Source organism: Sminthopsis crassicaudata, chromosome 2, assembly GCF_048593235.1.
Source record: "Sminthopsis crassicaudata isolate SCR6 chromosome 2, ASM4859323v1, whole genome shotgun sequence".
NCBI lineage: Eukaryota > Metazoa > Chordata > Mammalia > Dasyuromorphia > Dasyuridae > Sminthopsis > Sminthopsis crassicaudata.
The window spans coordinates 656,564,432-656,591,698 of NC_133618.1; the positions used below are offsets into that span (position 1 = coordinate 656,564,432).

A 27,267-nucleotide genomic window follows, 5' to 3' on the forward strand; every position below is an offset into this window, starting at 1 on the left:
AAATGTCAAGCCATTTTGGCATCTTTGCCAAGAAAACCCAAATGAGGTCATGAAGGGTAAGACATGACTGAAAACAACTGAATAAAGTGGGGTAAGAGACTAGCATAGAAAACTGTAGTACATAAGGTTAGATGGCAAAGGCTTTGAAGAACTTCACAACAAAATGCTGGAGGAGGCGCAAGGGCAAGGTCATGACAGCAAGGAGGGAATCCAGACAGATCTGCTGGCCCAGGGGGAGCCTGGCTGAGGGGCTTGGTAGCTCCATCTAGGACAGCACTGTGAGTCACATCAAGATGATGCTTTCTAAACATCCTTTCAACTAATGACCACGGTGAACTGAAAGAATTCACAAGACCTTTACTCAAGTAGAGAAGGGAATGGTCCCAGCTGAGGATTAGTGGCCAAGCAGGATCATGGGGTAGGGATGTTCTGGGACTGGCAGGCCCAGGGGAGCCTCTGGTCCACTCTTCATCACAGACGCTGAACACTTTGGTGAGGGTGTGATCCGGGGTTTTTTGTGCTGTGATATACTGGCGTCTTTAACATTATTTCTTTTGTCTTAGTGTTAAGTAAATGGTTATGTATAAGAATCTAAAAGTCGTTCTTGGGAGAAGGTGGTAGTGTGAATCTCACCACTGTGTATTTGTATCATGCCCTTGTGAGGACTTGTGTAGACCTTGAAGGAGGGATCAGGGGAAGTATATTTCCCCCTAATACTTATCCCCTAGGATCATGACAGAGTCTGAAGGTCTGTGGACTTTCTCTGGAATTTATGATCTCGGTTGCCTGAACCCTGATCCAAGGACACACTGCTGGCAGAAGTTCCTGGCTCTGGTGCCAATTATCTACTCTGTACCATGAAATTAAGAAAATTTTGGGTTTTCTTTTTAAATTTTTTTTTAATTTTTAAAGCTTTTTATTTTCAAAACATACATGGATAATTTTTCAACAATGACCCTTGCATAGCTTTGTTTTAGATTTTCTTCTTCTTCCCCCTATGCTCTTCCCTAGATGGTAAGCAATATTAAAAATATATTAAATTCAACATGCATAAATATATTTATACAATGCTCTTGCTGCACAAGAAAAATCAGATAAAAAGTAAATGAGCAAAAAACAAAATGGAACTGAACAACAACAAAAAGAGTGAGAATGCTATGTTGTGATCCACATTCAGTTCCCACAGTCCTCTCTGAGTATAGATGACTCTCTTCATCACAAGATCATTGGAACTAATGTTTCGGTATTTCAATCAACTTCCCAAGGACCAGGAAGATAAAGGATTTCCCTAACCATCATGCCAAAGCTCCTAGTGCTGTGCTACTTCATTTAAGACTCAGCTCATGCTGAGTCTATATGAAGACTTTACTGATTCCACAACTATTATCTTCCTGATTATCTTGTTTTTAACTATCTTATGTTTATTATGTAAATATACATACACATGTATATGCAAGATCTCACTTGATCACATGTGATATTTTTTAGATTAATGATTCTTTGACTTTTTTTTGTCTTTGTGCCTATCACAGTGCCTGGAAAAAGTAGACATTTAGAGAATACTTTATTGGTTGATAAAGGGGAAATCCAAATTTAAGAAAGCACCATAAATTTTAATATGACAGAGGAACTTTGTTCAGCTATTATTATCAGTTAATAGCAGAAATAATAAAATTAAAAATAATGTGTATTATTTCTTGATCTAAAATTTAAGGAAAAGTTAAAATTATCAATTGTAACACTAAAGATAAATTGACTAAACTTGCCAATATAATGATAATCACAGAATGAATTAAACTACACTGCTTAGCAAAGTTAATGAGATTTAGTAGATAAATGCCAAAATATATTCATGTGGTTCTGTGTTTAAATTATGTCTACTGTGTGTCTAGCACTAGCTGGCATAAAATATATGACATGGTATTTCACAAATAAGAGTAGGGGCATTAATGCTTCTGCGGTTTCTTGTTTGTAGAGACTGGTTCGTGACAATCAGAACGTGGATCACTGGCTGGATTATGGCTCCTTCTGCCTTCTGACCAATGATGTTCACAAAGCACAAGAATGTTTTCGTAAAGCTCTTTCACTGAATCAGACAAACATAGACAGGTAGGGGAGGGAGAAAGGAAAGAGGTGATCGTGAGGAGATGTGGCTTTCTGTGGCTCATTAAGCAGCCGTTGTGACTGGGGGCTGATGCTGACGATCTGTCCGTAGCCTGCTGCTGTGTGGTCTTCTGGCTATCATGATGGAGCACTATGAACAGGCCGAGATTTTTTTCGAAGACGCCACTTGCTTGGAACCAGCCAATGTTGTGGCATGGACTTTACTTGGTATGGCAGTCTCGCAATCTGTATTTGTCTTTTGTTTTTTCTTCTGTTGTGAGTTTGCCTTTTGCCCTCTCATTATCGATTTTAAGCCTTTGTCTTGAATTGTGTCAAGAGTATGATTTAATGTAAAATTTGCAACTTATTAGGATGTTAAAATTGGGAATGAAAAAGTTACTCCATTTGATATTTTTTCAGGCTTGTTTTATGAAATTCAAAATAATGATATCCGAATGGAAATGGCATTTCATGAAGCCAACAAACAGCTGAATGCTAAATTAGCCAAGGAAAAAACTGCTGAGACTGTTGATATTGGAGGGAAGCTAGATTCCAGTTTAACAGCTTTAGGAGTTGTGAGAACTTCCTCACCAACCAAAGGAGATGTAACACAAGGTGAGTTCATAGTAAAATGTTCTCAGAGCTGGAGATAATAGGTGAATGTTGGGAGGAGGATTGGTCTTATAAGTAGGCAGAGTAGAACAGGGATGTTAGTATGGATCCTTGTCCAAATCTACCCAACATTGTGTCTAAAATTCCTACCTTCAGATTCATTAAAGAGGATTGTTAAGGTTTTTGTCTTCTTTTTGTCTTCAAGTCCCCTTTTAAAATGTAGATACCTTTAATGTAAGGAAACACATTATTAAGATAGTTTTTTTAGTGCAAGATCATGTAAGAATGAGGCACAGGTACATTAGGGAGGGATAGAAACACTGGAGGAGCAGCAGGGGCAGTGCTGAAAGATGTGAAGAGAAAACATCAAAGATAAATTTTTTAAAAAAATAACAATTCTGGGGCAGCTAGTTGTATAGTATACCAGCCCTGATGTCAGGAGGATAGGAGTTCAAATCTGACCTCAAACACTTAACATTTTCTGGCTGCATGACTCTGGCAAGTTACTTAATTCCAATTGCCTCAGCAATAATAATAATAATAATAATAATAATAATTCTGGTTAGAACCATCTTGTTTAGAAGCAAGTAAAATTTAATGAGGAAGTACGAAAAATGGGGAATATAATAATGTTTAGTTTGGACAGGATTATATTTGGTCACTCACCATGTTTTCTACATCTTTAACAGGGATTTTAATTGCTGTTCAGCAAAATTTAATTCATCATTTGCACTTTAAAATTAACATTTTAAACCTTTATCCTACTCAGGGCCATAATAACACTTCTAGTCTTAATTATTTTTGAAAGTTTTCTATATCCTCTGGGAAAATTTATCTTTAGAATTTTAGACCACTAAATGCTATTTTTGAACCTTTTAAAAAATCTGTTCTTGGACCTAAATAGAATTTCACAAATGTTATACATGATAGACTTCTGGAGAACATTGAAAGGAAACAGAAAGGAGTATACCTATTCTCAACATGAATGCACATCCACAAAAACTGACCTTTTATTAGGGCATAAAAATCTCACAGAAAAAAATGCAAAAAAGGAGAAATACCAAATGCATCTTTTACCAATCAAATATAATAAATATAATATATAAATATAAAAATAAATATAATAAAACTAACCTTAATAAAGGGCCTTTGAAGCAAATGTAAAATAATTAGATATCAAATAATTTAATTCTAAAGAGCAGATGAATCAAAGATCTGCTACTACTACTACTACTAATAGCTAGCATTAATATAGCACTCAATAAATGTCAAATATCATGCTAGGCATTTTACAAATATTTCATTTTTATCAAATTAGAAAAACAATAATTTCATTTCAAATAAAGAAAATAATGAGACAATATACTAAAATTTGTGGGATGTAACCAAAGCAGTATTTAAGGGAAAATTTATATCTTTATATCTCTTTCATCGATAAAGAAGACAAAGAACAGATCAACATGCAACTTAAAAAAAAAAAAAAAAAACTAGAAAAATATCAAATTAAAAACCATCAAAACACCCAAGATAAAAGTACAAAAAACCAAAGGAGAAATTAACAAAATTGAAAGTTTAAAAAAAAAACCCTACTGAATTAATAACTAAAATTAGGTACTTAAATACTAAATAAATATGCTTTTAGTTAAATTGATTAAAAAATTACCAGTATCAAAAGTTAAAAAGGTAAATTCACAACCAAGGGAGAAGAACTAAAGAAATTAGAGTTATTTTATGCAACTATGTACCAACAAAACTGACAATCTAAATATTTATAAAAATTTAAATTGCCTAGATTAATAGTACACATAGAATACTTAAAAATTTCTCTTTGGAAAATAAATTGAACATAGCCCTAAGGCTCAGGACTAGACAGATTTACAAATTAATTCTACCAAACATTTAAAGAACAGTTAATTCCAATACTACACAAACTTTTTAAAAAATAGGTAAAGAACAGATTTTACCAATATTCCTATGGAACAAATATAGTCTTGATAATGAAGCCCAGGAAGAGTCAAAAGAGAGAGAGAAAACAAACTCATTTCCCTAATGAATATTGATGAAAACAATTTTTTAAAAATATCTGCAAGGAGATGACAGAGATATAGCACAAAGATCATACACTATGTCCAGCCTGGATTTATATCAGAAATGCAAAAATCATGGTTGTTTCAAAAGATGCAGAAAAACTTTTTACAAAATACAATATCCATTTTTGTTTAAAACAAACACCAGAAAGCATAGGAATAAATAGAGCTATCCTTTTTTTTAATTAAAGCTTTTTATTTACAAAACATGCATGGGTAATTTTTCCAGCATTGACCCTTGCAAAACCTTTTGTTCCAATTTTTCCCCTCCTTCCCCCACCCCCTCCCCTCGCTGACTGGTAGTCCAATACATGTTAAATATGTTAAAATACATGTTAAATCCAATATATATATTTATACAGTTATCTTCCTGCACAAGAAAAATCTGATCAAGAAGGAAGAAAAACTGAAAAAAGAAAACAAAATTAAACAAACAACAGAGAGAGTGAGAATGCTATGTTGTGTTCCACATTTGTTTCCATGGTTCTCTCTCTGGATGCAGATGGCTCTCTTCATCACTGAACAAGTGGAACTGATTTGAATCATCTCACTGTTGAAGAGAGGCACAAAATGGAACTATCTTTAATATAAGTAGATTCTAATTAAAACTAAGAGCCAGCATTATTGCAATGGGGATAAGCCAGGAGTCTTTCCAATAAAATTAGAGATGAGACAAGAATTTCCACTGTCAGCATTACATTCAATATTGTATTTAAAATGTTTGCTATACAATGAGATGATTCAAACCAATTCCAATAGACTTGTGATAGAGAGAGTCATATCCATCTAGAAAGAGGACTGTTGGGATTGAATTTGGATCACAACATAATATTTTTCACCTTTTTGTTGTTTGCTTGGTTGTGTTTTTTTTTCCCTTTTTGATCTGATTTTTCTTGAGCAACATGAAAAATGTGGAGCTATGTATAGAAGAACTGCATCTGTTTAACCTATACTGGATTATTTGCTGTCTTATGGAAGAAAAGGGAGAAAAATGTGTAACACATTTTGCAAGGATGAATGTTGAAAACTGTCTTTGCATGTATCTTGAAAATAAAAAGCTATTAGAAAAACAAGTTTTTAAAATTTCAAATAATGTAAGCTATAGAAATAAGGCATTAAAAAGAAATTGAAGAAATATTCTTCAGAAGAGAAGCAAAACTCTTACTTTATGCCAATGATATGGTGTTTTACTTAGAGAACTCTAGAGAGAGGCAACTAAAAAACTAGTTAAAACAATGAATAACTCCAGCAAAGTTGCAGAATACAAAACAAACTCTCATAAATTGTAACATGCCCTCCTGGCAGTTACAATTACCAGTCTGTCCTAGGCCCAACAGAGTACCTTTGACCACTGACCTTTGCAGTGTCAACTCTACCCGGCTCGCCTCCTCTGAGGCCTTCAAAGGGGTCTGGCCAGGATCTCTTGAATCTATAGCTTAATAACCGGTAGCACGCTCAAGAATAGCCACATGTAATCTTAAAAGCCTTTATTATACCTACTCACATAATGCACTGACTTGATGCCCTGACTTGTTGGTTCCCTAGTGAACACCTGGTCAGAAGGCCCATGTGTTCATTACCAAAATTCTTATCTCTCTGGGCTATCCATCCGCTTGGCTCAGGGAGCCAGGTTAAAGAGTGCCAGGTTAAATAGAGCAATTGCTGTCTGCAGTGGGCTTATATAGGGCCTGTGAGGTCATACATACAGCCAATCAGTGAGAGAGTCACCCATTACGAAGCTATCTCAATGTGGCCAAGATCCCACCCACTGGGCAGTCCTAATATCCACAGAGAATACTTCCCGGCCTCAATCTCCCCTTGCACTGTGGCGCCGCCCATTTAAAGGGCCCTTACAATTCCCTTCTCTTGTTTTGCGGGAACAGCACATCTCATCAAGCTAAACTTTTAGCACCAGCTATAGTTCACTTCATCCATGAGATGACAGAGTGTGATGCCCAAGGAGGTACAAAGCAGCAGATCAGTAAACAGAAGTATGACAATGAGAACCAGGCTCAACAGTGGCCCAAGTGTTCACCCCACTCATCAAAGTCATACTCGAGATAATATGCCAAAGAGGTTGGATGCCAATGAGGTAGGATGTTAACACTGAGGCGGGAAGTCAACAAGGTAAAACATCACAATTCTAGTTAACAATTAAATATCAGTGAGGTAGGTTGTCACAATTCTAGTTACATTTATCACAATTCTAGACCAATTCTAGTTTCTTACAATTCTCTATTGCACTTTTCACAATTCTAGAACAATTCTAGCTTATCACAATTCTCTATTGCACTTTTCACAATCCTAGAGCAATTCTAGTTTCACAGGTGCACATAAGCAAAGTCATGTCCAGTAACATTGTCTCAATAACAACGGCAGGTGGGTGCGTTGGTTTTTCACCCACTAATTTAAAAGCATAGTCCTTCAATAGAAAACATAGGACAAAGCCTCTCTCCAGGCCACCATATGGCAAGTAGCCACGGGAGGAGCATTTACAGTCTTTATATTGCATATCAACCAAAACAGTCCATTTCAGCTGCAACACTGGAACTGTGTCTGATGTCTCTGGTGTCATGGTCAGGAGGGACATTGCTGTCATCAGCATCTGGAGGGCTGCTGACATCTGGCTGGTCCCTCTAGGCTGTTGTCTGGTCCTTCTCTTGGATCCCCAGGTCACAAATGTCTCTGGTGGGGATCAACTCTGCTGCTGGATCTGCACCTAGGAAGGAATGTACCCGGGGCCCAACTTGAGCCTTTCCAAATGCCATCCAGGCCTTTCCACATCACAGTGGAAACAAAGTTGTTGTCAAAAAGATTAACAAAAGTCAGACAAAAGTTAGTCAGTCTGTCACTTAGCTGCACTTTCTGTGTATGCCCGAAGTGCATTGCTAAGGTAAAATGCAAAGAATTTAAAAATGTAAAACCAAAATAACTTAAAAGTGTAAAACCGAAATAGATTAAAAGTGTAAAACCAAAATTACCTAAAAATATAAAATCAAAATAGTAATGTAAAATCAAAATACTTTAAAGATATAAAGTCAAAAGTGTTTAAAAATGTAAAATCAAAATTTAAAAATTGCAAGCAATCTCACACACACACACACACACACACACATATATATATATATATACATATTTATATGTATATATATATATATATTTATATATATTTATATGTATATATTGCCACATCTTGTGCATATCCCAAAATTCCCTTCTCTTGTTTAGAAGAGAAGATCTGGGGGATATAGTCTGTGCAGTAATGACCTTACTAATAGGATTATAACAAATGCCAATGGAATGGGCAAAGTCAAATTCAATGCAAAAACACCTAAAGGCAAAATATTTGTAAGCCAACCCATAAACTGTCTTAAATGCACATGAAATTTCTACAATGGAAAAATGTTTGATCACATGTCTAGCTGCTTCTCCAGATTGGAATGAAGCCATAATGTCCATTGGTCTTAAAACATTAAATTTCAAACCATAAGGGTTTTGTCCTATAGGGAGTATAGGAGAGTGAAAGAAAGATAAGCTGTGTAGCCTTCTGCCACGCTCTTAGCTTCCTCTTTAGTTATCACAGTTTGCAAATATAACAGCCTGATTGTAAATGATTTGAAGGTCCACTCTGAAAATGGACATGTAGGGTATATTTATGTGAGCACTTTCTCACTCGCTCTCGAAGTTCTTAAAAGAGCTGATATCTTTTCAGTGGTCTGCCACTCATACAGTTAATAAAAAAAGAACACTCGGCTATATCCCTGAATTCTTTTGCCTAAAAATCAAAGTTTGAGTTTCTGATACCGAATTGTACTTCAGGAGTGTGAATCAATACATCTGATATTACTTTTCCTCCTGGGTCAAAGATCACACACTGTCTATTTATTCTAGTGATTAAAACAGCAAATTTTCAAACCATTCTAAACATAAACACTGTTTTATAAGTACTCGTAGGGGGTTGGGAAATCAAGCTCACCTGTGGAAGTAGAAAATCCACGAGGTAAGAAAAAAGGAGTTCCAACTCTCCAAAGACTATCCTAGAGGTTTTATAAGTATAAAACTCCACTCTCTCTAACTGCAAGGTCTTATCCCTGTAAGGTTTCTTAGAAATTAACTGAACTGTATTTAAAAAATTTTTCTGATTATAGTCAATACCCCATAATTCCTTTTTGCCTTGGGCCATAAAGCTTACTCTTGTCTTTTGAAATGTAGACACAGGAGTTTTGAATGGATTAATGGGCAGTGCAGATGATATTATCGCCCTTCCTTTTCCTCCTCCCCCTTCTCCCTTGGCCCTCGAAGGTGGAGCTGAAGGAAGAGGAATTGGAAAATTCCCCAAAGGCTGATTTAAAATCCAACCCGAGCTTTGCACATAAAAAGAACTAAACCTCTTCTCAAAGGAAAAGTAATCAATAGATTCCTTAAAACAATAATGCCCAAGGTAAACCTACAAAACGCTAAGAAGAAGCTTTCAGTTGCTCCCTCTCCGAGGTGTGGGTGTGGGGATAGCCTTCTGGGAGCTTGATTACAAGCTTCCTGCTGTTCTTCAGTGGTGATCTTTGTTAAAAGATCTTCCATCTGGCTCTTTAACCTCTTTATATAAGCATTATGTTCAGCTGTATCCTTGAGCCTCATCCCAGAGTTACCTGGGTCCATAGTGCCTGCCTTCCCTCCTAAGTGGCGTTTCTACCGGATCTTTCAGAATCTTAATTCTGAATATTAAATATTTTCAAAACCTGATAATTCCTGATGCGTCCACGTTCAGGCGCCAATAAATTATCTGCATTTATGTATATTATGTATATTACAAAGTTCACAGAGAAATGCTATTTAAAATAAATATGCACAATCTAAAATACTTGGGACTGCATCTGCCAAGATGCAGACAGGAGCTATGTGAGCATGATTATAAAACATTCCTCACAAAAAAAATAAAGCTAAATAACTGGAAAATATTAATTGTTCATGTGTAAGTCAAGCAAAGTAATAAAATTTTTTAAATTGCCTAAATTAATTTGTTCACTGCCATACTAATCAAACATCCAAAAACTATTTATAGAGTTAGAAAAAAATAATGCAATTCATTTGGAAGAACAAAAAGTCTTGGGAACTAATGAAAAAAAGTGAGGAGGGAAGAAGAGGGCCTAGCAGCATCACATCTCAAACTATATTCTAAAGCTGTAATCATCAAAATAATTTGTTATTAGGTAAGATATGGAAAGGCTGATCAATGAAACAGATTGTTAAAATATGGAGAAGTGTATGAACATGGTAACCTTATGTTTGACAAATCCAAAGATTCTAGCTGTTAGAGCAAGAACATACTTTTCTTTTTTTTTTCTTTTTTTTTTTTTTTTTTGCTGAGGCAATTGGGGTTAAATGACTTGCCCAGGGTCACACAGCCAGGAAATGTTAAGTGTCTGAGATCAAATTTGAACTCAGGTCCTCCTGACTTCAGGGCTGGTGCTCTATCCTCTGCCCAAGAACATACTTTTCAACAAAAACTACTGGGAAAACTGTAAAATAGGCTAGTAGAGACCAGTTTCTCACAGGAAGAGTTCATGACCAAACAAGAGATAGAAAGTTTATAGGAAGGGAGACATTTTTATAGCAAGTTTCTCTGATAAAGATCTCATTTCTTTTTTTTTTTCCCCTTAATAGTACTTTCTCCCTAAATACCTAAAAGATAGTTTTCAACATTCAACTTCGTAAGATTTTGTGTTCCAGATTTTTCACTTTCCTTCCCTTAACCCCCCATTCTCAAGACAACAATCTGATATAGGTTAAATATGTACAATCTAAATGTCTAATTTTTAAGATATACAAAAAACTGACTCAGATTTACAAGAATATGGCCCATTCCCTAATTGATAAACAGTCTAAGGATATGACTAGGCAATTTTTAGATTAAGAAATCTAATCATTAGTCATATAACAACAAAATGTTCTTAATCACAAATTAGAGAAATACAAATTAAAACTCTGCATTACCACTTCACACCTATCGGATTCGCAAGTTAACAAAATGGAAAATGACAAATATTGGAGCGAATATGGGAAAACAGGTACACTAATGCACTATCATCAGAGCTATGAACTAGTTCAACTATTCTGGAAAGCAATTTGGAACCATACCTAAAACACTATCCTTAACACTGCATATCCTTTGACAAAGTGATATTACTATTAGATCTGTACCTCAAAAGCAAGCAAAGAAACAGGGAAAAACCAGCACGTACAAAAATATCTATAGCAGCTCTTTTTGTGGTAGCAAAGCATTAGAAACTGAGGGTATGCTTGTTAATTAGGAAATAACTGAATAAATTATAGTAAATGAATTGCTGTAAGAAATGATAAAGGGAATGGTTTCAGATAAAATCTGTGAAGACTTATATGAACCAATGCAAAATTAAGTGAACTGAATCAGGAAAACAAATTATAATAGTAATATCGAAAAGATAAATCAATCTTTGGGAAGATTTACTAACTAGATTTACACAATGACCTACCACAATTTCAAAGGATTAATGATGAAATTTCCTGTCCACCTCCAGAAAGAGAGTTGATGGACTCGAGTGTAGATTAAAGCATATTTCTTTCTTTCTTTCTTTCTCTCTCTCTTTTCCTTTCTTCCTTCATTCCCCCCATCTTTTCCTTTCCTATTTTCCTTCCTTTCTTCCTCCTTCCTTCCTTTTCCTATCCTGACTTCTTTCCTTCCAATGTGACCAATGTGAAAATTCATTTTACATGACTATATATGTTTTCAACAGGTTTTGTTTTTCTTGCCTTCTTAATAGGTGAAGGAAGGGGCAGGGAAAGAATTTAGACCAGAAAATACATTTGAATTTTTTTAAATTTTATTTTAAAAAACAGAATAAGAAAAAAAGAAAAACAGAAAAGGAATACAAACAAAATGAAACAAAACAAAAGAGAACATTATCGTGTGTCCAGCAGAACATCAGGGAGGATTCAAAATATATAACAACAAATACCAGATCAAGAAAGTATATATATTAGTAGAAGAAATTATAGTCATGAGTGTCCATGTTTTCTTTACTTTCTTGTAAATTGTTCTTTTGTTCTCTGTTGCTCACTTTATTATCTTTATTCTTTTTACCTCCTTTCATTCCTCCCAATCACCTCCAAGCAGCCTATAGCTAAGAAAGGATTATATTTATATCTACATATATAGATATATACATACACACACACAGACACACATATCTTTCCTATCTCTGCTGATTCTTTGCATTAATTCTGCTCTATAATTTGCCTTGCAATTACTTAACCTCCTTCTACCCCATGGATCCCTCCCTTGTCTTCTTCCCTCACTCTTTACTGTCCACCCATCCCTTCCCCTTATCTCTTTATAGATTTTGCAGGGAGTTATACCCATCATGGTATATATGTAATGTTGCCTATTGGACCCATTCCCTATGTGAGGTTTTCAGAACTATGAGCCCTCCTCCCCTCTCTAGTGCTTCTGTGTCTATTCTTCCTGTGCACCTCAATTATAAGACATGATTACTTTTACTTTAACTCTACCCTTCTTTCTTTTGAGCAGCCCTATTGTTGATGTCAATCTTAAAATATGGTATTCATTCATTTCTTATGCTTAAAAAAACAAATAATTTATCCATGATGAGCTCCTTGAAAACTGATCTTTGATATCATATGTTAAATTTTCTATTAAGTTCAGGTTTGGTTGATAGAAAGTCCTGAAAATCTGCATGTTCACTGAATGTCCATTTTTTTCTCATTCAATATTATAGATAATCTTTCTGGATGTGATATTTTTGGCCGCAGGCCTACTTCTTTTAATTGTTGGTAGATATGATTCTAGGATCTGCGGTCCTTTATTGTGGCTGCTGATAAGTTCTGTACAATTTTAATTGTAGGCCCAGTGTATTTGAATTGTTTTTTCTTGTTTCTTGCAAATGTTTTTTTTTTTTTTTTTTTTATCTGGAGGTTTTGAAATTTGGCAATAATGTTCCCATGTGCTTTCCACAAAGTATCTTGTTGAGTGGTGATCTGTGGATTTTTTCTAATTCTACTTCCTCTCCTATTTCTAACACTCCAGGACAATTTTCTTGGATTATTTCTTGCATTATTGTGTCAAGGCCCTTTTGTTGGTCACAATTTTCAGGCAGTCCAATTATTTTTATATTTTCTGTTCTTGAACTATTCTTCACATGTCATTTTTCTTATGTTTCATATTCTATTTTTTCCTTTTTTACAATGTTTTGTTATTTCTTGGTTTCTCATAGCTTTACTGGTTTTCCCTTGCCTAATTCTAATTTTCAAAGAGTTATTTTCCTCAGAGTTATTTTCCTCTTTGAGACTTTATCTCCTTTTCTAGTTGGGTAACTTTTTTTTTTTTTTTTTTCCCATAATTTTCTTGTTTTTCTTGGATGGCATTATTTGTTAGTTTTTCCTCAATGTCTTTCATTTGATTTTTAAATTTTTTTTTTTTTTTTTTTTTTAGTTCTTCCATAAATTCTGTCTTGGTGGGGAGCCATTTCATGTTACTCTTTGGGGCAGAAGTGATTTGTTTTTGTTTTTGTTTTACTAAAATATCCTTCTCTGAAGATGAACCCAGTCTTCTCTATTTCCATAGTGTGTTTCTATAGTGGGGTCCTTTCTTCTTTGCTGGTTCATTTTTTTCTAATAGGGTATTAATGTAAGCACCTCTAATCCTGGGATGGGGAATGATGCCTCTAGCTTCACCTTAGCTCTCCCCTCTGACCAGGAAGCCCAAACCAAGAGCTCCCCAGCTCTAGCAAATGCCTGTAGCCAGAAGCACCTATGCCTCACTGACACTGCACTCCTGGTGTGCTGGCTCCTCCTCACCCAAGGTGGTGTCTGGGCCTGGCATCTTGTCTTCCTGGACTTGAACCCCAACTCCACAGTCTGGGAGGTGAAAGACTTGTTCTGCTCAGTCTTCTTGATTTTTCATCAGTCTATATCACTTGAGGTACAAATTTATTCTATTTGTGAGGGAAATCAGGAGAGCTTGAGATTTACCAAGCAACTCTGCCATCTTTCCAGAATCCTCCCCTATACATTTGAATTTTTAAAAATAAAATCTATTCTCCCTTTCTTCACTTTCTCTGTCATAAAATTTAAGATTAGTTATTCCCCCCAAAGTTTCTATCACATCATCCGAGGATTTTTTCCTCCTTATTAAGGAGAATTATTTCTGTAATTGAATTTTATCTTGATTTCTTTACTTTTGGAGGAATACATTAAAGGAAATAAAGGATTTATTATTAACTGCTCTGCTTTTGGCAGAAAGAGGTCTCTAGCACATCCTGATAACTATCACAACATCCCTCTGGACAAACTGGTGATCCATTTCCTAAACTCATCCATTTTCTTTTTATGCCCTAGTAGTCTGTAATGTAGACCTCAATGACACTTTTGGGACAAGCACTACTTTTGTACTTCCTTCTACTGATTGACTTTCTCTCACAGAAGCATAGACTTAAGAGTTGGAAGGAACTTTAGGGTTCAGTGAGTTCAAGCTTCTCTTATAACACATAATGAGGGTCTGATCAATGGAGTCCAGCCCTTCAAGTATGCACACTCAGCCTCAGCTTCACAGACAATTAAAAGACTTTATCTTCATAAAGCAATTAAGTTGCCCAGTCATATAACTTTTGTCTGAGGTGATGCTTGAATAGAGCTGTCTTCCTGAGTGTTCCATACATCACAGGCTGACTTTCAGTGAATATGTTTTCTTAATATACAATGCTATTCTAAATATCTATTCTGTTTCCTTTTGACTAAGATACCCTTCTAGATCCAGATCCTATTCAAGGATATTCTAATTCTCACTCATAACTATGAGGTCAAATTTGTCTCCTCCATTAGTATCTCTAGCCTATCCTGTTTATTACCCATATTTTCATACATTTGTATACAGATATCTGAATCTACTGGTTTAATTATTGATTTCCTTTCTTGGTTTTATCTACTGTGAAATTCTTCTCCTTTCCCTACATTGTAGCAGACCCAGCTTGGAACACAGACTCCTTTTTCTATCTCATTCCTTTTTCATTTAATAGCTTTTAAAATAGATTTGCAAGACACTGGGCAAATACATTTTTTTCTCGTCCTTGTTAAATGCATTCTATCACTAAACAAGAAGCTTGTCATTCCTATATTTTAACATATGAACCAGAAATCCAAATCCCATTCTCAGAAATATTGATCCCACCAAGATACAATCTTTGTAACTTCCCAACAGATATAAACAGAAAACTCAAATAAACTTAACTTCATAGAACTGGCCTCTTTGTAAACAGAAATTAGATGTGTAGGATTTTAAAATATATTTTGAAAATTATTATTTCCTATATACAATTTACGAAGAATTTTTCACTGAAATTTTTATTTTGTTGGGATTGGGAGACACCATATCCATGCTAGATGAGCTTCTTGAAGACACACCCAAAACCCAGCCTGAGTCTGCTGAGAATCGTAAACAATCATCAATCCAGCATCAGGTCCTGAGTCCCATCCAAAGAAACTCCAAGTCATTTTCTAAGGAAAAGAAAGGTAAGTGGAACAAAAAGACTCGGGTAGGAAGAAGAGATGAAGAAAGGAATGGCTTTGGCCATAGATGAAAATTTCAGCCACTTTTTCGCAGGGTTGACCCTGTCTGAATTGAAGTTGATACTATTATATTTAAGCCACTAGATAACTGCTGCTCTAAGAGGACATTGTGGAAATTTGCTCTGGGAGAGAACTCTTCAGCAAATAGGATTTATGGTTGAACTCACACATTGGGAAGTCTGAAGGCAGCACACTTTCCGGGCCACACAAAAAGGGTGTACTTTAGCAGCACATTTTCTTTCAAGGGTTTACTTCACATGAAAATGGAGAATAGTACTTTACATTTGTCCTGCTACTATCACATATTCTGAATGCAACCCCTTCCTGAAGTATATGTATGTATTTATATAGCTATATGTGTGTATATGTCTGTGTGTATATGTATATGGGTAAATGTGTATATCAAGGCCCAACCAATTTCAATAGACCTGTGATGGAGAGAGCCATCTCATCCAGAGGGAGGACTGTGGGGACTGAACAACATAATATTGTCATCTTTATTGTTGTTGTTGTTTGCTTGCTTGGATTATTTTCTCTTTTTTTTTTCCCCTTTATTGTAATGTTCTGTTTCTCTAAAATGTAATCGTTCTCTGGGAGGAGGTTCTCTTGGGGGTATGTTTCTTGGAGAGCTTCTGGAGGCAGCCTGCCTTTCAGTTCAATTCAATAATCCCAAAATGCAGTCAGGAGTTAAAGTCCTTTACTGTCTCTTTCCAAATCTTATCTCCAGATCCTTTATTTTCTCCTTCAAGTCTTGTCTCCTTCACTTGGGGCTTGGCTAGCTTTCTGGAGGCCTTCCTCTCTCTTTGGTTCCCCCGAGAGCTCTTATCCAAGCGTCTCCAGCCAACAAGAAAGCTGAAGTTGGAATGAATCAGACTCTGCCTCCAAGAGTGTGAGATGGTGGGTTTCCCAGAAGTCAGTCCTAATTGTGAATCTCCCAAGGTCCTCTCCCAAAGTTCTCTCCTTGACTCAATCCTCCCAAAGAATGGACTTGTGGGTACTCCCTGAGCTTATGGGAGCTCCTTAAAAGTATGCTCCCTTAAAGGCGTAAATCTCATGTGTGGACCAATGATCGAACTCCTTTAAAGGTGTGAACCAAGTGTACATTACCTTGTCTCAAGTTCTGGCCCATGACATCTTGTAGGATCAGATCAACCATGCTAAATTAGATAATTATTGTCTCTTATCCATTCCAGTGACTTAGCACCTTGTAAGAATCCTAACACTTTATGATCTGGTTTTTCTTGTATAACATGATAAATATGGAAATATGCTTAGAAAAATTGCACATGTTTCACCTATTACTATTATTAAACTATTATTAAAAAAAAATCAAGACTTAAGACAACTCTCCAAACTTATAAAGAGCAGAGTATGTGCCAGTCTGCTGTGGTAGAAAAGTTTTCTCCTGGGAGCCCCCATTGGAATGGAATAAAGGACTAGATTTTGAGCAAGGGCCACTGGAGATCCTTCTTTCTCCCACCTAGTGTCAGCAAAAGGCAAGTGGCACAAACTAAGACCTGATTTATTGTTTTCTTGTTTGTGGAGACTCAAGGAAGTTCTTTAAAAAATGTTCCTGCAGATTAAACTTAAAAGTATGAAGTCACACACAAAAGAATTTTTGACTGGTCAGGATTTAGGACTTTAAGAATCAATATTTAAAGGAGTCTTCTGCCTTTCAGGTCTCAGTTTCTCTGGTGCCCTCTATCATGGACAGTCTCTGCTTTATTCTCACTTGTCTGCTTCTCAGGCCTCTCCTCTCCTTTCCCTTTCTCCTCTCATATTTTTTTTTCAGTTTCAAAAGGTCATATGTCAACATCCGTTCTGGCTTCCTCAGCCTTTCATGGAGTTACCCCAAAACCTGCCAGCATTTTCATGGAGACCACACGCTTCTTGATGAAGGTCAATGCTGTTCAGGTAAGCCTTGAATAACCCTAAAAAGGAGGGGTTCAGTGAGTTACTATTTCATTCATGTTTGATCTTTTTAAAGCTCATCTTAGTATGATACAGAAGCAGATACCCTTTAAGGACCCAAGAGCAGAAGCATCAAGGTATTTGTCATCTTCGGTATCAAACACAGCAGATCTGCCCCCAGGGGAGCTGAAAAATAACGCGGGAGGTTGTTGGAGCCCTGTCTACCATGGAGGATTTTATATAATAGGAGCTCTAATAAAGAGCTGAATAAAGCGCTTGTGTTGTTTTGGAAGATGAATGGAAGAGGAGGGGACAAAGCAGTCCTCCCAAGGCTGCCTTCATGTAGCAGACGTAATTAGAATGGCCATTTACATGCCCAAAGTGAGGGGTCTCAGGCTTGGACAACCAAAGCCCTGCACCCTTCTGCGGCTTGTTACGGCTGAGTCTATCCTTCCTGGGGGAACGAAGCACAGGGCGCTCTGGGCTCTCAGAGAGCCATGCCGCCTGAACGGGTCTTTGGGATGGATGCTGGCACTCCCCATCGACCTGAGGTCACGTTGGGGGTCGCTCAGTCCCTAGGGCAGCATGCTTCTGGTTTGTGGGCTCCTATGGCAGCCAGAGATGCTCAACGAGGTGCTGAGGTCACACTGGGAATCGAAGGCAGGGCTGACGTAGGCCTTTAAGGCCAGTGCCCTCTGCGTGGCCCAAACTTCCTTCCTGGTCATGGACAGCATCTGCAATATGTTGTCCTCCCCATCCTTTGAAGTTGAGGATGACTATGCTCCTTCTCTGGGCTCGTTCAGAGACAGGCAGCCACCTGGGTAACATCCCTGATCTTTGGGCTGTCCATGCTTTTCAGTTTGTCCACAGGGTGCTTGCCCATGAATTGATGCACCCCCAAGGAGGCCCTAGCTGTGAATATTACTTGGTCCTGGCCCAGACACACCTTCTGAAGAAGGATTTTGATAAGGCAGAAGAATACCTCCAAGCAGCCAACCAGATGGATTACCTGGTGTTTGTCTTCGCTACATCCTCTCGGGGATAGGGGGTGCTCAGGGATGGGGGGAGGGCGGGGCAGAGGGAGCAGTCCTGGTCAGGGCTGGGGAGTGAGAGGGAAGTGCCCATCGATGTCCTCAGGTGCCACGGGACGGACGGGATACAGGACTCCTTCCCTGGACCTTGGAATGCCAACGCCCCCATGTTGCGGGGCTCCCGTTTACCAGCTTGCTCAGTGATTGTTGTTGTCGTTCTTACTTTGTAGAACCCCAATGTCTGGGGTCTGAAGGGACACTTCTTCTACCTGAATGGAAACTATGCTGAGGCCAAGGAGTGCTATGAGCGGACTATTAGTTTTGTAGTGGATGCTGCAGAAATGCACTTCATCTATCTGCGACTAGGATCCATCTATCTAGAAGAGGGAGAGGTGAGGGAGGTGGTAAAAAAAACGTTTCCCTTCTATTCAGCATGATGTCTGTGAGCCAGCCTTGAAGTGAGAACTTTTGGGGTTCTAATGCCTTCTGGGTGTGTGACTTTGGGCCAGCCAACTAGACTCCTCACTCTCCTAACACCCCCCCCCCCCAAAAAAAAAAAAAAAAAAAAAAAAAGCAGCTACCAGGATGTTTGCATCCGGGACTTCTCTGCGCCAGGTGGGAATCTTGGGTCTGCCTCCAGATCCCTTATTTGTTGTCACAGGACACAAGACCTTCACTGAGCTCCTGTTTCAGCATGGCTCAAAGGGAGTGATTCTCCACTTGCTGGTTCTCTTGTTGCCTGAATCTCCATTACAGCCCCATTTGGGATAATAGGGGGAAAATCTACTAGATTAGGCCAGGCGTTGTCATGTGAGGGGTAAAGTGCTTTGAAGAGGGTTGTGAAAAGGCACCCCTAAAGAGCCAGAAGAGCTTGTTGATACCAGATAAATATAGCATTGCTGTCACAGAAATCTCTGGCTTTTCTAGAATTTCTGCCTGAACAAAGGTTTTTGTTTGTTTGTTTGTTTTTAAAGTACATTCCATCTGGTTTTCTCACTAGTCCCTCCAGCAATTCATTTACTTCATACTGTTTTGAGAACAATTACATCAGAAACCTTTGTAGGGCCTGTCTGCTGCTATATGAAGTCCTTGATCTTGCCTTGATGGAAGTTTAGTAATTCTCTTTCTACAGAATGAAAAAGCAAAGAACACCTACATGATGGCTTGTAAAAGATCACCTTCCTGCCTGACCTGGCTGGGAGTGGGAATCGCCTGCTACCGGGTGAGATAATTAAGCTTTGAGAGGGCTAAAAGTCTGCTTTTTCTTGTCTAGGAATCATGTAGTTATTGTGACCACAATGGGGGAATGTCCAGTCCTCCTTATAGCGAAAAGCTCTTCTTCAGACTTGAGGGATCCTATTGAGGAAACTCTTGAGCTTAAGCAGAGAAGAATCAGCTTTTAAACTCTGGTCCAATGATTATTTCAACTTTCTTTCTTGTGTAGTTTCCCTAAAGAACTATTTTAAGGAAGCACCTTCGGATCTGCATTCTAGCAATAGTTAGCTGTGGCTTATTCATCTTCCAGAGGGACTGCTGCAAAAGGCTTTGTTCTGGCTGAGGCTGGGTTAAAAAACTAGAAAGCCTTGGTTCCCTGCTTTGGCTTTAGATTCCTTTTATTTTCTTCTTAGAAATCACTGAGAGGGGAAAGAGAAAAGAAGGCACCCTGGAGGAGAAGGGTCTGGTTTGTTTCCTGGAATGGCTTTTAGAGGGTTTTTAGGCAGGGCTCACAAGGCTGTAAGCAAGCAGCCTTTATCTCCAAGGTAGCCCCTCCAAAGCTATTTCACAGACACCTGCTGACTGCCTATGGTCAGGATTCCCTCATGACCCCCACTGATACATGTAGTTGTCAGCACAAAAGAAAAGACATTTATCAGACAGCACAGAAGCACCACAGGCCTAAGAGGTCCTTCCATGCAGATGATACCCACAATGGGCTCTCCCTTAAGTGACTGTACCACCCATGAGGAAGGTTCACAAGCCAAGCACATGCATGATCAGAACGGGAAGGGGAACGTGGCAGGAATTTGTGCCCCAAATTAAGGAGCAAGGCAGGGCACAAATGTGGGAAACATGTGAGGGAGAGGGGCGAGTGCCAAGTGCTCCGTGTGTGCCAGGTACTGCAGTGAGCATTTTGCAAGTGTTTTCTGGATGCTCACAACCACTCCAGGAAATAGATGCCATTGTTGTCTCCATCTCACAGCTCAGTTTCTGAGGTAGAAAGAGACCGATTGACCTAGCCAGGGCCACACAGCCAGTATGTGTCGGAGGCTGGATTTGAACTTGGGTTTTCCTGCTCTATTCAATCATTTCCTGAATGTCAGATGGCATTTTCTGTCCAAAGTCTATTGGGCTCACTTTGGATCACTGAACCACTGAGAAGAACCAAGTCTTTCATAGTTGATCTTTGTACATTCTTGCTGTTATTGTGTACAATGTATTCCTGGCTCTGTTTTTTTCACTCAACAATAGTTCATGTAAATCTTTCCAGGCCTTTCTAAAATCAGCTTGTTCATCAATTTTTTTTACAGAACTATAATATTCCATTACCTTCATGTACCACAACTTGTTCAGCCATTCCCCAACTGATGGGCATCTATTCATTTTCTAATTCTTTGCTACCGCAAAAAGAACTGCTACAAACATGTCCCTCCTTTATGATTTCCTTGGAATATAGACCCAGTAATGGCACTGCTGGGGCAAGAGGTACACACAGTTTGGTAGCCCTTTGCTCAGTAATTTTTAAGTGTAAAGGAGTTCTAGGACTAAAGATTTGAAAACCTCTGCCTTAAACCAGTGAAATCCCAGTCCCTATCCATCTCTATGCCTGTATTTCTTTAGGGATAATTATAACTTTTCTAAGAGCAGGTTGCTAGAACAGGATTTTCAGACTCACATGATTAAAAGAAAACTTAGAATTGGAACTTGACTAGCACAGTAGTTGAAGGGGAATTACTAAACTGTGCTTATGGTATATCTTTAGAGGTCTTGGTTATTAAGATAATGATAAGAGTTTGATGGTCTTTGCTGTGCTGGCTCTCTGCTCATATACTGTCTGTCTTTTGTTAAGCTGGAAGAGTTCTCAGAGGCTGAGGATGCCCTTTCTGAAGCCAACGCCATGAACAACTACAATGCTGAAGTTTGGGCCTATCTGACTCTGGTCTGCCTAAAAGTGAGTGTCCAGCTGTTCACAGATATTTCATTTTTGTTGGTCAGCAAAGAAGCTCCCTAGAGACAGAGTCCTAACTTTATATTCTGAGAACTGCAACTTTTTCCCAAAATGCTCTTGAGTGATTCCCATGAGCTCAGATTGCAAGGAGGTTTAGACAGTGGTGGGACCCTAAGGGTCATGTTTTTAAAAGCTGGCCAGATTGGACCCCCATTTGGCTCAGGGTAAGGCACAATGGCCCTTTCTGTGTCTTTCCATCCTGACAATCTGGAGAAGACATGGAATTAGAGCCTGGTGGCCTCTCTCCATTAGGGTCACTGGGGGTTAGGGAGCAGTACAACACTAGACTTCCAGAGTTTGAAACTTCTAAAAAGGGAAATAAATGAATGAATTTGTGAATCAAATTCTTGAAAATCATTGGTAGCATTACCTGAGAAAAGCCTTAGTCCACCTGAGTCCTTGGGCTACATCTTTTCCCTCTGGGTGTCAGTTTCCTCATCTGTAAAAAGTGGGAAAGGGAGAGCTGATGTTCAGGGGCTTTTCTAGCATCTGTGTTTTTTAACTCTATAATTAGTTAGCAGATACTTTTCAAAGTATTTTCATAGACATTACCTTAGTTAATCTTCACCATAACCCAGATTTACTGGCTTACACCTTTCACATCACAGCTTTCCCCTTCATAATTTCAACATATCTTGGGTTGGCATAAAAAATTAAATGGGAATTTTGGAGTTTTGCAGAAGCCACAGACCACATATGAAGGCTTGCAGGCAACATAGCAGAAGCTTAGAAACTCAGAAGTGCATAAAATACATATAGTACTGTATAATATCAATATATTTTATCATGTAATACTATAATCATTCAGACTTCTTTGATAGAGAGGGTCAAAAATTTTTACATGGATTTATACATTGCAGGGACCTCATCCCTAGTCCTATGATTTGGAAGAGCTAATTGTAATCTCATTAATACCTTCATGGAACAATGTCTGTAAAATTGTAACTTGGTACTTTGTGTAAATTTTCATGGAACCAGCTAATGACATTAAGACCCAGGAGGGATGGGCACCTCAATCACCTGACATTTCCCCTTGTGGCTTATGGCAGCAAACTGCCTCTCACTCCCCTAATCCCTGTTCTTTAGATTGGACCTCCATGGACGTGAAATTCCCTTTTATTTGTATTGTTCCCTAGACTCTCCTCCCTCTCAATACCTGATCCTGTCCTTTCATTGGGCTCCAGGGACCCCCAGCCTCCACTTTCCAAACCTTGTAATAGATTCTCATCTTGGGTCTCCAGGTCTTCTCAGACCCTTTTTCTCCTGTGTTCAGGAAAGCCCGGCCCTCTCTGTAAGATGCCAGATCCAAGACTACCCTTTCAGTGTGGATTGCTCATTCTCTCATGCTTTCTAAGAGACTGGACCAGCATTCTCTGTTGGCAGTTTTGGGTCCCAATTACTGCCTGCCTCACCCTGGACAGTTATATGTTGCTGTCATCTCCCAGACTTAGGTTCCTATTCAGGATAGTCATTCTCTGACTGACAGGGTTTCTCTCCACCCCAAACGCTGCCTTCAAATCCTAGTGTTCCCATTATCGACAATGAATCCTGTCAAGTGATTATATATGCATTTGATTTGTTCTACTCAAAGTTATAATGATGTAATATATGGTCACTGATTTCAGCCCACTGGAAATATACAGTATGAATCTCCTTGACAGGATTCATGATTTACTCTAATTGGGACCTAGCTGAAAATATTTAAATTTATTTTTGTCTCATTCCAATCAGATTCCTTACTTTTTGTGACATGCATTTTCATTGTACCTTAGTTATCCACAGAGATGACTCATATTTTAGATCCAGTATTTCTGATTGGTTATGTCTTCATGATGTTGAACTCACTGCTGTTTTCTCTTCTCCTTCCATCTCTCTCTGTGCTTCTAATCTTGTGTACTGAATGCTGCTTAATGAATTTGTTCCACCAGGATGATTGAGTACCCTGCAGATATTCTCTGATCTCAATCAAGGTCTCTCTGCTTTCTTCTTTTTTAAACTATTCTTCCCCAATGAATTCTGCATCATGCTTCATGCTCCGATTATAAACCACCTTTGACTTAAGCCCCTCTCTAGTACCCTGATCTTCTTCATTGTGACATATGATCTTGTTTCCTATTTGACTGAGAAAAAATGTAGATTCTTGTCATTCCAATTGCACATCCTAGTAGGCTTCTAAAGCCTAAAAGATCTTTTCTTGCCATTCAGGTACCAAGGATGACATGTTAGGGCCTCCACTACCCTCGTCCCGTATCTCCCCATTTCTCTCTCATTTGCCCCTTTCTATTCCCTCTAAAGTCTCTTATCTATGATGCTTACAAACATGCTAAGGTCTTTCCCAGACCTTATGAAATATGAAATCATGGAGCTTTTAAAACGTTATCGTCACCATGTTTATCATATCACCATCACAAGCTGCTATTGTTTTATTTTCAGGCTGGGAGGAAACTGGAAGCAGAACAGTCTTACAAATACACATTAAAGGTTTGGCTCTGATTCCCCTGTTGGTTTGGCTCAGAATGGAAATTGCATTACCATGGGAAGGGCTGGTTTAATTGCTATTTTATTGTGTTTTATCTGAGAAAGATCATCAGGAAGACTCTTACCATATTTATTCATAGGTTGGTTGGTTTATTTTTTTTCATGAATCTGCTGATTCTATGATCCAGAGCTCCCTTACTTAGTGATTATGGCACTGATCCCCGGGATAGTGTAATGAGCAGTGCATTGAGAATGGTGGGGGTTCCAGTTCCATCTCAGCCAAGAACTAGCTATCAGGTCTGAAGAAGAATCTTTTAATCACTGAATTTTAGTGTACTCATCTGTAAAGTAAGGGGTTGGGCTAAATTTAAGACTCTTTCTCGAACGAAGAGTCTATGGGAGTCAAACTGGGACACTTCTCTTTGGCCAATGGATGTGGTCTATTGCTCCTTTGAGATCTATGAGCATACCCATGAGATACTTAAAGAAAGCAAGAAGTTATGACAGCATCCAATCTTAATGAGTAGTGACAAGGGAGGGTAAAATATGAGAGGGAGGCAGGGTGAGTAATTTGAGATGTTCAAGAATATTCTATCCATTTTAATGCAGCTGAAGCTGAAGGATGAAGCTTTGCTCCAGGAGATCCGCATGGTGCAAGAGATGGTTGGCTTTGGGAATCCTTCCTTCTGATGACATATTCCAGAAGGAGATTTTTTTTTTTTTCTATGTGAGGCAGAAATTCCCTGAGCTCCTAAATCCTAAAGGAGTCAGGCTAGTCCTAAGGCTGAAGAAAAAGACCATCTGCCCCAGCAACTGTTTCATTTTGAGGGGTTTTTTTTTGGTTTGGTTTATGGTTTTTCCTTTGTGTGTGTGTGTGTGGGGGGTTTATTGTTTCTTTTCTTTATAATTGTTATTCAAAAAGGTTAATAAAAAAATCAGCAAGAAAATATGAAGCTCATCTAGATCATTGGTGAGGGGACAAAGAAGGTGGTAGTATCAGAACTGGGAGGATGAGTTGGGAGAATTTCTGGGGGGAAAATGAAAGGCAAAGTAGTTTAATCAGCCAGGAGTCTGAACTGGATTCTGCTCCAGGTCCTGCTCTTTACTAGCTGCACAACTTTCATTACTCTGAAGCTCAGTGTCCTCATCTGCAAAATGAGTGAATTATACTCCAAAATGAATGTTATAATTATATGGAATCCTTCTTAGACTGAGAGTAATGCCGCTGGTCAGGTTTACTAATGGAAGGATTGGAAAAGACATTGGATTCTTGCTTTGGAGGAAGAGTATATAGTTAATATAGGTAAATTCCACAGGGATTGTGAGCTGAGGAAACAAGGGAAGCACGAAATGACTGATTTTTTATTTAACCCAATGGGATCCATGTAGAGTTCCCAAATAAAGAGGACACAAAGTTGGTCCCTCCCCTTCTCACTACATATGTAGTGCTAGGCCCAGAGAGCTAATCAGATATATGGCCCATTGCTTACTTGAATCAAGAAAGGAAAAAGTAAAGTAGGTGTGGCATCAGAGGCATCAAATATTTGTGTGTGTGTGTATGTATGCATGCCATTCCTCAATAGATAAATGACCAAACAACATAAATTGTCTTCAAAAGAACTGCTAAGTATTCACTACCACATGAAAAAAATGTTCCAAATCACTAAAAAGAGAAATACAAATCTAAATAACCCTGAGGTTTCACTTCACACACCCTGCAGATTGGCCAAAATGACCAAAAATTTGCCATAGTCATTGTTAGGTGGGTTGTGGAAAAATAGGCACACTAATTATATATTATTGGTGGAGTTATTCATTTGAAATGCATTTTGGAATAAGGCAAATAAAATGACTAAAATGTTCCAGACTCTCTGGACCAGAAAATCCATAACTGAGCATATCCCTGTACACTTCAAAATATTTATAGCGGCACCTTTTGGGATCACTAATTATGAGCAAAGTAGATATCCATCTATTGGGGAATGATACATGAACATAATGGAATGTTCTTTGCTATAAGAAATGATGTGTGATGAATATAGAGAAATGGACATAAATGGATGCAGTATTAAATAAGCAGAGCCAAGAAAACACATGTAAGGTCAACAACAATATAAATGGAAAGAAAGGCATACCAAAAAATCAAAAGTAAATAATAAAATTGCAAAACTCAAGACATGGGAAGAAGAGATACAAAAACCATATTCCCAATGTGTGTGTATCTATGAGTGGGAGGTCCACAGATGCTGCTCTCTGGACAGACCTGGACTTACTCAATGTATTAATCGTGCTTTCACCGTCTCTTTGCTAAAACAATACAAATAAGAAAATTTGTCAAATGGGAAGGCTCTTAGAAGGAAGGTGACACGGGATACTGTGGTGATGTAAGAAACAGGAAATAGCAATAACATTTAAAAACGTAAAGACCTTCACAATCTGGTTCCTGCCTACCTTTAATTTTTTTTTTTTAATTTACCTTGATTAAATCTGCTGTTCCCACTGTTTTCCCTACACTCACTGAGCAAATTAAAGAGAGGAGGCTGTTCAACTCACTAAAGCTAACCTGTCTACACGCACCTTTGACGTGTTTCCTTCCTCGGCAGATTGTTCCATCATTCCTTTGTATTCTTCAATCTTTTCTCCCCGTTATTCACAAAAAACACCCAAGTCTGCCTGGCCCTTAGGAAACCCTTACGGGGGAGTCTCATCAGCTCTCAAACATTGTTTTCAGCTCTATACTGCTGCTGGTTCAGGCTCTCAAGCTCCAGATTCACATTAACCATCGCCTAACGGACATTTTGAACTGGATGTCTCAGAGGCATCTCAGAAATAGAACACTTCTTTCCTCCAAATCTTCCTCTTTTCTGAAGCTTCCTTTTTCTGTCATCCTAGAACCCCAGGATTATAACTTCAGTTTTACGCTTCTCACCGTCATTCCACTTAACCAATTGTTCAATCTCATTTCTATTGGCACGGCATCTCAGAATCTGTCCACTCATCCTTGTTCATCTCATCCTTGCTCAGGCTTCTCGCCTAGACCATAGCAACAGCCTCACCCCCCACGTAATCCATCTTCCACAAAGCTACCAAAGTGAGGAAAACCCAAGCCTCGCCAGGACTCCTGCCCTCCTGAGTGAATACATTCCAGCAGCTGCTTAAAACCGGCAGGCTCCAAGTCCTTCGGCGTTCAAACTTCTCTACC

General features: G+C 38.3%; 1 protein-coding gene and 1 long non-coding RNA gene across 10 annotated transcripts in view; one reads left to right on the forward strand and one right to left on the reverse strand.

Moving 5' to 3' along the window:
• The window catches only part of CFAP70 (cilia and flagella associated protein 70), a 67,504-nt gene extending 42,492 nt beyond the window's left edge, over positions 1-25,012 (forward strand). For 7 of the 8 annotated variants that reach the window (XM_074296836.1, XM_074296837.1, XM_074296838.1 and 4 more), the window contains 11 exons: positions 1,976-2,109; positions 2,216-2,331; positions 2,524-2,718; positions 15,216-15,362; positions 17,212-17,333; positions 18,190-18,342; positions 18,592-18,753; positions 19,494-19,583; positions 21,429-21,530; positions 24,021-24,068; positions 24,675-25,012. In XM_074296836.1, the coding sequence (XP_074152937.1) occupies positions 1,976-2,109; positions 2,216-2,331; positions 2,524-2,718; positions 15,216-15,362; positions 17,212-17,333; positions 18,190-18,342; positions 18,592-18,753; positions 19,494-19,583; positions 21,429-21,530; positions 24,021-24,068; positions 24,675-24,755 (1,350 nt within the window). In that variant the 3' untranslated portion in view covers positions 24,756-25,012. The remainder of the gene's footprint in view (positions 1-1,975; positions 2,110-2,215; positions 2,332-2,523; positions 2,719-15,215; positions 15,363-17,211; positions 17,334-18,189; positions 18,343-18,591; positions 18,754-19,493; positions 19,584-21,428; positions 21,531-24,020; positions 24,069-24,674) is intronic. The other variant, XM_074296841.1, reaches the window with a different exon arrangement.
• On the reverse strand, positions 2,833-23,460 carry LOC141558937 (uncharacterized). 2 transcript variants are annotated; one of them, XR_012487184.1, is made up of 3 exons: positions 23,355-23,460; positions 21,958-22,026; positions 2,833-2,942 (listed from the first exon to the last, which is right to left on the reverse strand). It is a non-coding gene; the product is annotated as an uncharacterized LOC141558937 (long non-coding RNA). The 2 variants fall into 2 exon arrangements; XR_012487183.1 differs by lacking the exon at positions 2,833-2,942 and adding an exon at positions 17,258-17,350.
• Positions 25,013-27,267: the final 2,255 nt, after the last annotated feature.